We start from the raw sequence: 13726 nt of genomic DNA on the forward strand, positions 1-13726 counted from the left end.
TTTCAACACCATTGGTTGAATCCTACATCCGCGCATGTCAAACAAACGCGTTCGTTGCTAAGTAATATATTCAGAATTTCAAAATGGCGCTACCAACGTTACAGCCATACTGGATGAAGAATTATAAAAACCTTTCAGAAGGGATAATGGTAAGAAGACAGCAAAATGAAGCAGACAGAAGACATGCCTGGGATAATAACACGGATTATTTTCGAAGAAATGAAGTAACGGCAACTAAACAGAGGGCTTGGGGTTCTGAAGGCTCCTTCCAAGACAGGTAGGCTTTGGTAATACGGTAATACCAGAAAAAAAGCTTTATTTTTCTCGTGTTTGACTTTCTTGTATTCATTTAAAAGGTTAAATCTATCGATTCATCACTCTTACTATTCGTTTAGACGTTTTCCTGATACAGTTTATTGTAGTTTTGTAGTAACACAGCAACGAAGGTTGTTGTTATTGATCTGACATGAATCATTCATGTCGCTTGATCTTGTGTGGTTCAAATTCAAAGCCTTTCATTCCCCCTTCGATAGTATAACTTTATATTCAAACAAGGGTTTTTGAGTTGTTTCCAACTAAACAGATTTTTATTTGACTTACCAAGAATACTGATTGTTCACATGTAAACTTAATCTAAAGAACACCAAAATTCTGTAAAGTTATTAAAATGCACGTAACGCCTGATACAATACTTTCAGTATCGATTCTACATATAGTGAATAGTTGAATGGCGAAATATTTCTTTATTTGAATGTTGCGTCTTTAAGTTATGAAGGTTTATATTTCCAATATGTTACTGCTGGACTGTGAAGTCACCCCAAGCTTCATTAAGTAAACAAATTTTGACTGGTTTATACAAACAGTTTTCAAAAAGAATCATTATTATACTAAAGGTTTCCACAATGTTTATTGTAAATCTGATGTCTCATAATGGCTAGTGGTTAGTATTAAAAATTAAAACAAATACACTCAAATACTCACAGTCAGCAATGTAATGGAAGTATAAACCTTCATAACTTAAAGATGCAACATTCAAATGAAAAAGAAAGAAAGCACGCGGATTCGAGCAGGGCCGGACAAGTTTTTCCGGCCCGCTTACGTCAACCCGTCCGGGCCCCATCATGTGACTTTTTCCAATGGTTTTATTAGAGCGCGCGAGCAGGGCCGTACGGGTCATATGATAACTATGCTTATCTATATTTTACAGAAGGATAGTGTTATTTGTATTCTTGAAGTGTAACCACATGACTCAAAATCCTTTATATAAATAACAACGAAGCAGCTTCCATGTCAGTTAATCAAGCAAGAGAAGCTAATTGGAATGGAAATTATTTGTTATTGTCAACTAACATGGCTGAGCAATGATACATACATATACACCCAAGAATACTTAATCAGGCTATAACCACACTGATAATGTTTAGTGTATGGAGAAAGAGCACTTCTATTGAGAGTATAAAATTCATCTTGTGCCACATTCCCCTTCCCCTTCCCCCCGAGTGAATAGCCTAACAAACTTGATGCAGCTTGTAAAAAGTTGTTTTCAAAATGCTAAATAATAATTTGTCGTTCATCTACAGTATGAATGCAATTGATAATTTATATAAAGACAACAGTAAAAAAGAACAGCTGGTTGAAAGAAGAAAGCGACTAACAGAGATGCTGTTAAAGGAAAAGCAAGATCATGAGGTTTGTTTTGCTTTACTTATAGAAGTTTTCAATATTATGCAAACTGCCCACGGGTAGTTGATAGAAGCATGCTAAAATCTGGTGTTTTATTTGCTTTGGTTTTTATTTTCATGACTGGCGACAGTGAAAAACCAAATTCCAACTGGCAACTCACAACTACATGTACAGTGTAATATTGAAAATTGCAGTAAACGTATTGTCTCGGATGTAGGCTAAATTTTTTTTTTCTGAGAATGTAAAGGTAACTTAATTTTTTCATATTTAGAGAGAACTGAGGGACCTACGGCTAGGTGGAGCTGGAAAAATATTTGAGATGAAAGCAAGGTACAGTATATAAAATGATAGCAATCAAGTGCTTATCATGAGATCAAGAGAAATGTTTAAGAAATCCATATTCTTCACATTTTCTCATGGTTTAGCTTCTGTCCATCAAATATACAATTGTGTATGCTAAAATCCCAGTCACCCAGAAGTTGTCTTTAGACTGATTTAGCAAACACAACTCCACATAAAAGAGGATCGTGTGCATTGACGATTGGCTTTCAAAATGTCAGTTTACATCATGACATTCTAAACAGGACATGAATGCCGTCCTGAATGTGGCATCATGATGTCAATGGCCATTTTGAAATCCATTCGCCAGTGTGTTTTTGCCATTTTTGTACTCTTTCACATCAAGTTACTGCATGTTTGGTAAATCAGTCTCTTATGCATGGTAGTTAATTGACTCTGGTTATGGGAGTAATGATAACGATTTAATTTAATCACTAGATATAAGTTGTATTTGGTTATCTCCTGGATTTAGTTGAGATGTGTAATTATGATGAAAAATTCTAATATTTAATTATGTTTTTCTTCAAGAGCGGATGAACTAAAAAGTGAAAAAGAGGCTAGGAGAAAAGAGGTAAATCATTAAATAAGTTAACAATAAGACAGTGTGTTTTTTTATCTCTCTCTCCATAATAGTATGCTCACTTATTCTTTATATGCCATCCACATAGATAAACTATATTTTATACAATGAAGTTTTTTTTTTTATTGAAAGATTGCTGAACAAAAACTTTATGAACATTGGAAACAAAATGCACCAGAACTAAGACAGGTAAGTTCTAATATACTAACAGGTATGTGACCCTACCTTCCTTAAACCAAGCAGTTGTGTGAAAACAAACTTAAATAAAATATAAATGAAAAGAGCAGCTCAACATTAGCAGGGGAGTGAAGTTTCAGCTCATGATGTTGACTACAGGAGAAATGGCATCAAATATAAATTGGAATATTTTAGAAGGATTTGTATGGAAAAATATGCTGAATGGCAATTGATTTTATATTTAATGTCATTTTTCATTTTTTGCTTGTTATGAGCTAAAACTCCGCCACCCTACTAATATTGAGGTGCTCTTTTCATTTCTGTTGTTCATTTTAACACAGCTGTTCCTTTTAAGAGAATTAGGGTCATGTGACCTGTTGGTGCAAGTAGTCTGTACAACACAAAGAAGAGAGGAAATTTTGAGAAGATCTGAAAGATTATCTTTAAACAATCGCAAATAAGTTAAATGTCTCCCCGATTAGTAGGGCACTTGTGCCCGGCTAGAAGATTAGAGACATTAATAAAGTTATTATTATTATTATTATTATTATGATTAACTGGGTGTTTAAGCTTAAGCTTCTTATTCACCAACTACTCCAAACTAGCTAGTAACCATTTGTCATTATCACAAAAATCTCTTTGAATCCACTAATTTTGATGTCTCTTTTATCAAGATTGAGTCTGAACAACTGAAAGAGCATGTTGTAGAAGGATGGGGTGAACAAGTGGATGATAGGAAAAAGGTAAAAAAATTATTTTTATTAACAGTACAATTAAGTTGTTAAAATTTGTTAATTGAAAATAAATGATTGTTTCAGATTTTACAAAGTGCCAGAGATGAAGAAAGAAGGTTTGTTTTTATCTGTAAAATAAGATTTGTTTCTTAAACAAAGCTCAGGTACATGTACGGTAGGAGGTGAGCTTTTGGGGGTCAGAGCAGGCCAATAGCAAGGGGAGGCTTGGGGGTCCTAAAACTTCTGCTTTTTTGTAGAGTTGGGATCGGGAAAATGTTTCTTTTTGTGGGATACTCCCCCCCGCAAAAAAATATCCAGGTTTGCTACAGGCCTGCACAGCCCTGCACAGCCCTGCACAACCCAGCTTATGCAAGCTTAAAGAATTAACCATTGCTTAAATGAATTTATTTAGTATTAAGATCTAGGTTTTTCCATTTTTTAGTGTAAGAGCAATAGTTTTCAGTACTTGAAGATAACTCATTATTCATTCATTCATTCTTTCTAGGATGGACGCAGTAATGGAACGTGAACGGCTGTTAGCATTAGAGAAGGAAAAGAAGAAAGAAGAAGCTAGACTAAGGTAATGGGTCATCCAGTAATTGTACATTTGTGTATCATTTAATTAACACATTCGTATCCTAACCTAGAATTCTGCTAACTCTCTTTGCATGGACCTAAAGACAGTCAATATTTTTTGTTCTTTATCAACAGAGATGAAAAAGCTGTTGCTAGTCAACTAAAATCACAAATGGAAGAACTGAAGTTGAGAGAGGAGGAGGTAAGAGAAAAGACGAAAACAAAATGAAAAAAAGATGGGGGAAAAGATTGCATGAAACTGGGAAAGGATAAAGTTTGCTTTTTGTGCTAACATTTTTACAATTATTTTTCGGATATTCTAATTAAAAAAGTAATTTGGAAGGATTTCATGATTTACAATGATTCTTGTGTTGTTCGTAGGCTCAGATGCTTAAACGAGAACAAGAGATTCTTCTTGAAGAACAAAATAGGATTGAAGAAGCAGTAAGTTTGTTTACAGTTTCATGATTTTAATGCCATACATGCTACAGTGGGAAGTTTATTTTTAACTTATTTTCACATATTTGTAGAAGAGTGATTTTATTTAGCTAGCTCTGTGGCATTGGCTGCACCAACATCCTGTAAATTGAGAAAATGTAAGACAAGAAGAGACAATTGAATAGGCCATTTTCAACAAAGATTCATGTAGGAATTAATTCAGCCAAAGCACTAACAAATAAATTCAGCCAAAGGTCTCTTGGAGAAGACTCTGTTGGATGGCAAACAAACTTGCAAAATTGCTTTGTATCTTGAAATCGAACGGATCTCATAAGGGGAAAATCTATGAATATGAAAAAGGTTTTGGATATGACATTACATGTAGTAATCCAACCAAAGTTATTTAAATAAAGAAAATCCAATTTTTTTTGCCATCCAGTAACAGTCATGTGATTATTTCCTGCAAATGGCCCATCATTGACATTCTACTACTATCTATTGCTTAAAATTCAAAGGCCAAGTTATATCACTCAAATGATGATGATAATAGACCTATCCCGAATTCGCTTGACTGACCACGAAACAATGGTTTGAAGTCAAGATTGAACTTGATTCTTTTATTCATCAAGTTCAACCTTGACCTGAAACCATTGTTTTGTGACCAGTCAAGCAAATTCATAATCATATCTACTTTGATTACTCCCATAAGCATAGTTTAACATTTTTGTTTTTCAGGAAGAAGAAAGAAGATTGCTAGAAGAAGCAAGAAGAAAAAGAGAGTTTGGGTAAGATTATATATTTTTTTATTGCATGTAGTTCAGACTTCCTCAGGTTTGCTGAATCAAGAATAACTATGATTTAGGTTTAACCAATCAACAGCTGTTAGCAGTTTCACTTTCTTTCACATTGAATTTATTAATCTGACGGTCAAAAAGTCCAATCTTCCTTCTATCAACCACCTCCACCCCTCCCACTCACCAACCTATTGTTACAAACATTTTGTATTGTTTTATTGCAATAGGCCTTTTCTGAGTTCGATAAACAGGATGCATTGTGGTCTAGATTTGGCACAAGCAACACCATATAAGACATGATGTTTGTACCCAAGCTACACCACAATGCACCATGTTCGCTATCTCAAAGAAGGTCTATGGATAAAGAAAAACGTGATGAGATTCATGTCATAAAATTGTCTTCATTCTTTTCATTTTCAGTCGTGTCTTAATCAGACAACATAAAGCACAAATGAAAAGAAAAAGTCAAGAAATACAGAAGGCGCTGGTTTGTAGATATTCTTGAGCATTTAACTTATAATAAACATTACTATAATTTACTGTGCAGTACTTTATCTCACTTTTTTGCCTCTGTTTTTTTTTTCAGGAACTTGATCTCAAGATCCTTGAAGGTCTTTCCAAAGAGGTAAGGACAGTCTTCAGATTTTAAAGTAGCAATGACCTAAATGTTTCCCACTTTCTTTTGACAAATGTTTGTTTTGATTTTGTAAAACCAGGAAGACAAAGAGAAGGCTATTATGACGTCAAGAAGAGAAAAGGCAAAAGCTGATGCAGAATACATGAGACAGGTAGGTTCACTTGATTTAACAAGAAGTCAAACCAACAGACTTCTATCACAATCATATCACTTAACAAGTATAAAATATTTTGCAGCTAAACTACTTTGCTCTCTGGAGGTATAATACTAACATACTAACAAACCACTCATGATTGTAAGCTGCATGGCTGCTACTAGCACCTTAATATGCAGCCTGTGAAGTCCTCCACTGGTATTATTCGTAAAACGCTATGAACAGCTAATGATAAAAGCGCTATAGCGCGATCTAATTTCTTAGATTTTATTTTACATGTATAAGAAGAGTAGATGAACAACTATTAACATTTAATTTGGTATCCCTGTGGTTTTAATGTGAAGGAGGACTATTTTTATTGTTTGATTATTTACCAGGTCGTTGCCCAGCAACTTAAACTAGAGCAAGAAAGGGAAGCAGAGCTCGACATGCTTTACAGGTATGTTTGTTTGTTAAATCTTTATTATCACTCAATTTAGATGTACTGTATTCTTAGGCTCAAAGCACCCAATTTTAGTTATCCATGTGTAATCCTTTAACTACTCCTTCTCTTCCTACATCTCTCCTTCTTCTATTCCTTCTCTTCCTCAGCATCTTTCTTTTCCACCCAACCCTCCTTTTGCATTTCCTTCTCGTTCTCCTTCTTGTTCTCCTTTTCCTTCTCCTTTGTCTCCTTTTCCTTCTCGTTCTCATTCTCCATCTCCTTCTCCTCAACTTAATTCTTGACCAGTTCTTTCATTCTTCTTCAACTAACTTTATTCATTGGTGTTGTTTTAGAGATGAAGCTGCTCGCATGTGGTCCAAGAGACAAGCAGAATGGGAAAGAGAACGACAGGCTAGGGAACGACTCATGGCTGAGGTAACTAACTGCCTTGTCTATTGATTTCCTAGAGAAATTGTTCTGGGAGACAGAACAATAGGCCGTCTTTTCTAATGTAAAAAATCCATTGTTTTGTCCCCCAGAAGAATTCCTTTAGGGACTCAGTGTAAGGGGTCTATGATGAACGGTCCCTACGCTGTCTGCTCTTTCTGGACCCTTCATCATTTTGTCACTTTGGTTTTCATCTCAATAACTATAATTATCCTTTGCCAATGTAGGTTTTGGAAGGTAGGAAGGAACAAATAGACCGAAAGATGGAAGTACTGAGACGAAAGCAAGAAGAATCGATAGAAAGTAGAGAAGAGCTTCTTAGAGAATTAGAAGAAGTTCAGAGAATGACTGCAAGGGAACGACTAGAAGAGGACAAGAGACGAAGAGAATTGGACGAAGAAATGAGAGCACAAGTAAGTTAGTGAGAAATAGTACCTATTGGTTGTCAAATCACCGTAGGAACTCAAAGTTAATTCTTTTGATTTTATAAGGTGGTGGCTAGAAAACAAAAAGATATGGATGCGCACCTGAGGGAGCAAGAAGAACTAGATCGTCAAAGGTAACGGTTTGGGATTCAATGTTATTAATCTACTTTAGGAGAAAAGGGAACTTGGTTTGTCGTTATACAAGATTATCAATGTCCATAAACTATATGGAAATAAGTCGAATTTCCAAGACCTCTTTAGCTTGGGCGTAAAGTTTTCCCATTTGAGACCACGTGTTATTCACTTGAGAATAAGATTCTTTGTTTGAGTTGTATCCATATTCATGTGTATTCTCATGTGCACCCGTTGAACAAAGAAATCATGATAGTGTAGGGTAAAAGTGGTCTAAAATGGGCAATGATATTTTTTACGCCCAAATAAAGAGATGTTTTTCCAACAGAAACGACAACAACATCATCAACAACAACACTGACTTCATTCGAGTTTCTTTAAACGAAGGGGGGACAATGTTATAAGACTACCTTAATGTTGGCACTTCAAACTTGGGTGTACTAGTTCACTACGTCATTGAAATTATTTTATTTTTGTATATTATTTAAAGGAGAGAAGAAGAAGCTTACGAAAGAATGTTGAGAGAAGAGGCTGGTAGGATGACAGCTAGGGGACCTCAAGCAAGGGTATGTACAGTGGACTTGTATACCTCTTACGTTACACCTACTTTCATGATAACCCGACAAACTCAGCCTATGACGTCTTGGTTTTGCCATTGGCTTCCGCCAATTAAAATAAACTAACTCAGACGAATTATGGCTAGCAGTCTTGGACTGCTTAATGTATGAAAATGGGTGCAACCAAAATATCGCAAACCAATTTGATTGTCAAGTTTTGGCTAAGAAGACGGCGCTAAAACTGTCCTTTGGTGCGAGCGCTTTTTATAGTAAAACCTGTCTGGCAATAGCTTCGTCAGTGATTTTTTTTTTTTTTTCGAAAGTCTTTTAAGAAAGTTATTATTGCTGCCCACTTGTAAAAATGCTTATGCGGTCCCTATTGTTTGAACAAAGCATTTTTATGCCATGTTGGTGAAGGACGGGAAGAAAGGCCATGTCAAATAGACCTCAGTTGAAACTTGCGTTTACGTGGGTGGCCTTTGGTCGCCACCTTGCACGAATCTCTCGTTCACGCGCCTTCCTTCTACACAACTACACAATTCACAATAGAACTTTCCCCAATTCGTTTGGGTGACCCAAAACAATGGTTTCAAGTCGAGTTTGGACTTGATCAATAAAAGAATCAAGTTCAGTCTCGACTTTGATTGGAACTGAATGACTTCCAATGAAATTCATTAGAAAAGGAACATGTTCTAACGTCGCTTGTTGTGAATGTTTCGTTTTCAGTTCGTTCCAAGACGAAGAACGGCGTTCGAATAACAAGCTGGAGTCAACTTTCAAAATATATTTTTAATAACAAGGAGCTAGGTCTTCATTTGTGCTCAATGTACACAAGATTCTATAAAGTGCTCCGTCGCACGCACAGCGATCAAACGACTGCCTTGGCTGATTTTTCAATTTGCTACAAGAATAGAATATTCTATAATTTATTAATAACAGAGAAGGACATGAAAATAAAGCATTGAATGCGACACGGTCACGACATAGAATCGATGACACACTTTGAACCAATCACAGCGAGCAGGGTGATTCCTCGTCCAATCAAAATTCTCACGGTAGCGTACGTCAGCCAATGAGCCAATGCGTTTTCCACAGTCATCCGAACTTTCCTCTTATGACTATCAACGTTAGCATGGTCATCTTAGAGTTTACTGAAATAGTTGAATATACAGAGTGGGTGTAATATATTATTCTGGGGTATACTAGTGGCAAGATTGCTTATGCACCGCGATGATAAGCGCGCTCTATAAATCTAGGTGGGTAAACAGTAATGAGAATCACAACTTTGTAAATAGGCTATCAGAACACTGAACAATAATTGTAAACTTTGTAAATAAGTCAGAAATAAAGTTTGGATAATGTATTTTTCCGCTGCAATAATGTTTGGGCGTGTGGCAAATGCTCAAATACCTCGGGTACAGTTCCTGGGCGATGAGAAGTCCCTAAGCCATGAAAAGTTAGTTCCGGCGTTTATATTGAATCCTAAACCTTGCAGGCAGTTAATGCAACGCGTATAGTACTGGCGCCAGTATATTACAATATCTAGGTGTATAGCTTGGAATGCGCGCTACCAAAGACTCTGTAATTTAGAGAGATGCACTGTTCGTGCTCCATACAAGAGCCCATTACAGTAGTCAATGCGCACCACAATCACAGCCTGCACAAGCAATTTGGTGCGGTTGTATGATAAGAACTTCCTGAATTGTAATTAGTCACCTGAAGACCAGTAAGGATTATGACTAGATATATTTTACGTTTCAACCGCTTGATAACTGTTGATGGACTTGACATCTTTTAACAGTTAGTTTCATCTCGTGTGAGCATCCTCAAAAAAGCTGTAGTTTGTATCAATTCATTTACTTGTTGGATATGAAATGTTTCCCATAATCCCCAGCGATCGCATCATTGTTTGGTGACTAACTTTATTGAAATAAGTATATAACAAATGATACAGAACACCGATCGAAATACATGATTCAAATACAAATTTGAACAGAAATACAAAACCAAGAAACAGCCCAAAATAACCCAAAAGGGACATAGCTACAAATAAAACGAGACAAAATCCCGAGAATGGAAACCAAGTGGGGTAAAAGCTCTTGTCAGTAACATTTTCCCAGGAGGCAGGAAATATCAGGAAATACAATTATTTTCCGATCGAGATTGCTTACTTAAATATGAGTAAAAAGGAATAGGGTAGTCTCTTTCTAAAAAGATATTGCGAAGTTGATAATATGAATTAAAAAAAGAAATAGAAAATCTAATCTGAATACGATGGGGTTCGAACCCACCGACAGAAATTTAAAAAAAAAACGATTCAACTTTGCCATACCCCCGAGACATCCGCAGAGCTGAGGCGGCGTATGGACTTCGGACCTGACGGCGATTAAATCCTTCTGCCCTTGGGTGTACGAATTACGCAAGAAAATGTTCTAGCCGAAGCATCAGGGGAGAGACCAGCCGGCCCCCAGACCATATCGGCTAATCCCTTGCATCTCTGCCACGCACGGAATCGGTTGAATAGTTGATGTTAAAAAGTCTAGTCTATTCGGTGCATCGTTTTGACGACTATTGTTATGCTGATTCACCTGGAACCGTGGTCCAGTGGAAAAAACTTGGGCTTCCATATCCGTGACATTGAGTCAAGTCCGGTTGAGGAAAGTTGGTACCTGGATGGGTGACCTGAAATTTATGCCTACTTAAACTATTTCAAATTTTTTTTTTTCGTAAGTTCCAGTCGATTAAAGTCCGTTTACGTTGAGAAACTGACGAAATTAAAAACCGACGAACAATATAATCGGTGACCGGCAGTTTGGCAATCATGAGCCATTATTCTAAGTCATTGTTCGTATCGTTCCGGCTTATTCTGTGACGAGGGAAGACAAACACAGCAAGCTTAAGTTTCTCTAGAACTTGGTCCATAACGGCAAACTTATCCGCGTTTGACATGTAACACCCTAGTCTAATTAGCAACTCGTTTCTTATTTGTAGCAACTCGTCTAACTTGAAGCACCGGTATATCAAACCTGATTTAGGAGTATCCCTTAACTGGATTTATAGGAGTATCCCTTACCCTGATTAAGGAGTATCTCGCAACCTGATTTAGGACAATCCCTTACACTGATTTGGGAGTAATTCAAATACATATTTCCCCCACATTTCATCCATTACGCAAGCTTGATACCTGCGCACGTCACCGTATTTAAATTTTAGTTAAATTATTATTATAATAATATAATAATGATTTTAAAAATCTTTAAAAATTATACTTTTTTTATAGTGGGGTAACAAATTCATTATGAACTGGTTTCCAATTAATTTGGCCCACTTTCATCAACACACACTACAGCTACGTACACGCAATATCGCGCGGCTATGGGCGCAGCATACTCATGCAAGCTCGTGTTCGTTGATCCTTACAGGGGGAGAAAAACTTAGGGAAAATTACCCTTGTGGCAAGGGAAAAACCCTTTCTGCAGGAAAAATATACAAAATTACCGAATCTGAACTACGGAACGACTGCATGTTTATACTAAATCGTATACCAAGTGCTGTGAAGTCAAACACACGGCGCACGGCAACATATTGACCAAGTGCTGCAAGTCATTATTTGTCTCCGTCTATTCCCGTATCTTTACACAAACTTTGAAGGGTTTAGGATGCATCACCACACCTCTGTCTCCTTCCAGAGAGGGAAGACCGGCGCCAGGAGGATTTTCAAACTTGAATTTCTGCAGAAGACGCGAGAGAAACAGAAACAGCTCTGACCTTGCCAGTACCTCTCCCATGCATGTCCGGGGTCCGGCACCAAACGGCAACAGCGTTCCACCGGGTGGATTTACAAATTTACCCTCATCGTTAAGAAATCGCTCCAAGCTGAACTCAAATGGGTCTTTCCAGAAGGTCGAGTCATGGTGCAGTGACCACAAGTTGGGTACAACGATGGTCCCCTTCGGAAGATGATACCCCATGAAGGAAGTGTCCACTAACGTCTTGTGCGGGAGTGACAGAGGCAACAGCGAAGACATTCTAAGCGTTTCGGCTATAAATGCCTCGAGAAGCGGTAAATCTTTCTTGTTCTTCAGTGTAGGGACTTCATCACCACCTAAGACCTCATCAATCTCTTTTTCGAGTCTCTCTTGTACTTTGGGGTTATATAGAAGATAAACTACAGCCCATGACAATGTCGTCGATGTTGTCTCAGAGCCCGCCAGAAATAAAGTTGCCAACCCAGCCATTATTATTGCCTCTTTTGTTAAGTGTTCTTTGCTCGACTTGTCTTCTTCTTCCGCTTGTGTCTTGGCTTTCAACAAGGCGTCGGTGTAGTCGCGAATGTTATCTGGATCAAAAGTCTCTAAGTGGTCCAAATACTTTTTTTCAAGAAGGTTATCTCTACATACTGCACTCTCTTCAACTTGTTTTTCTCTTTCGCTTGTCGGGAAAAACAATCCCAAAATCGGGAAAAAATCCAGTAATGAGTTCTGGATTGGGGATCGAGTGATTAGATCGTGACATTTATGCACTTGGATTAGTTCTTGGTCGTTGACGTCATATCGGGTACCGAATAACTGATTACAAATGACATTTGTAACAGATATGCCTAATTCTTTACTGATATCCATCGCTTTCCCCTCAAAATCTCCAAGCCTTTTACAGAGCTCTTCTACTTCTTCATGAATGACTTTTTCCAAGCGGTTCTCACCGTAGACTTTAATAGCGGAATGGCCAAGTTTTCGAAAGAGTCTCCATGCTTCGCCGTAATCCATCAGGAACAATGCAGGGCTTCGGTGCTGTTTGAACCTAAATAAACTCCTAGACGGACGATCTGCGAACTCTTTTGGTCGTTGAACGAGTGCATTTTTAATTGCTTTGCCACTTAGTACAACCATCAGCTTGTGGCCCATGTACACACGGAAAACGTTTCCAAATTTACTTTCGAGATCAGTGAAACATAAATGCATTCGTGAATTCATGAGGAAGGCATTTCCAACCAAAGGCCATGGTCGTGGGCCTGGCGGAAGTTTCGAATCGTTGAACTCAAAAAATAAATGATAGATTAGAAATGCTAACAAAGTTAGCAAGGTAAGTTCTAAAAACATGGCGTATGCTTTTGCAGATCTTTACGAGCTGGCAACAATTAGTCTCCCCCACAGCCGCTTTAAGTGTTGTCACGCAACGCTTTCTCCCCTGAGTAGGCACTGAGAGCGGCTGTGGGGGAGACTAGGCAACAATACGTCTCACTGCTTGATTGGCCTTTTAGAATTATGACACAGGAGCCCCAAGCAAGTTCTCCCTCCCCTTCCCCTTCCGCCGCTACGCAGGCTACGATTGGCACAGTCGACTGAGATAAGAATCGGGATCATCGGGATCAAGATCTGTGTGTTATGCAATCGTGACTGGGGGAAATTTTACCCCAATATGTATTATTTATTTATTATTTATTTATAGAACCCACCTATCACATTATAAAGAAACATAGATACTTTTTTTAATGGATGTAAAAGTTTACTAATTCTTTAAAAGCCTTTAGCATATAAAAGTCCATTTTGAGACAAAAAGATAATATTTGTAGTTATTAGAATTTAATAGCATTTTTTGAAGATATGGCTTTGGGCTTCCTATGTGCGCC

The 13726-nt window shown here is 37.5% G+C and overlaps 2 protein-coding genes across 2 annotated transcripts; one reads left to right on the forward strand and one right to left on the reverse strand.

Annotated features, from left to right (window-relative positions):
• The first annotated feature begins 80 nt into the window (after nucleotides 1-80).
• LOC116307258 (trichoplein keratin filament-binding protein) lies at nucleotides 81-9460 on the forward strand. The gene is made up of 20 exons (XM_031717423.2): nucleotides 81-277; nucleotides 1581-1689; nucleotides 1955-2013; nucleotides 2551-2593; nucleotides 2735-2791; nucleotides 3454-3522; nucleotides 3598-3629; nucleotides 4019-4093; nucleotides 4225-4291; nucleotides 4471-4533; nucleotides 5263-5312; nucleotides 5742-5808; nucleotides 5908-5946; nucleotides 6038-6109; nucleotides 6490-6551; nucleotides 6890-6971; nucleotides 7211-7396; nucleotides 7475-7542; nucleotides 8031-8106; nucleotides 8824-9460. The coding sequence occupies exons 1-20, from the start codon at nucleotides 84-86 to the stop codon at nucleotides 8854-8856; spliced, it is 1503 nt and encodes a 500-aa protein (XP_031573283.1). The 5' UTR covers nucleotides 81-83; the 3' UTR covers nucleotides 8857-9460.
• A 541-nt stretch (nucleotides 9461-10001) lies between these two features.
• On the reverse strand, nucleotides 10002-13305 carry LOC116307262 (steroid 17-alpha-hydroxylase/17,20 lyase). The gene has a single exon (XM_031717427.2). The coding sequence runs from the start codon at nucleotides 13194-13196 to the stop codon at nucleotides 11718-11720; it is 1479 nt and encodes a 492-aa protein (XP_031573287.2). The 5' UTR covers nucleotides 13197-13305; the 3' UTR covers nucleotides 10002-11717.
• Between the last annotated feature and the right edge of the window lie 421 nt (nucleotides 13306-13726).

This window comes from Actinia tenebrosa, unplaced genomic scaffold (assembly GCF_029948245.1).
Source record: "Actinia tenebrosa isolate PJP-AT-01 unplaced genomic scaffold, QUT_ActTen_1.0 PGA_scaffold1__47_contigs__length_23844297, whole genome shotgun sequence".
In the NCBI taxonomy this organism is placed as follows: Eukaryota; Metazoa; Cnidaria; class Anthozoa; order Actiniaria; family Actiniidae; genus Actinia; species Actinia tenebrosa.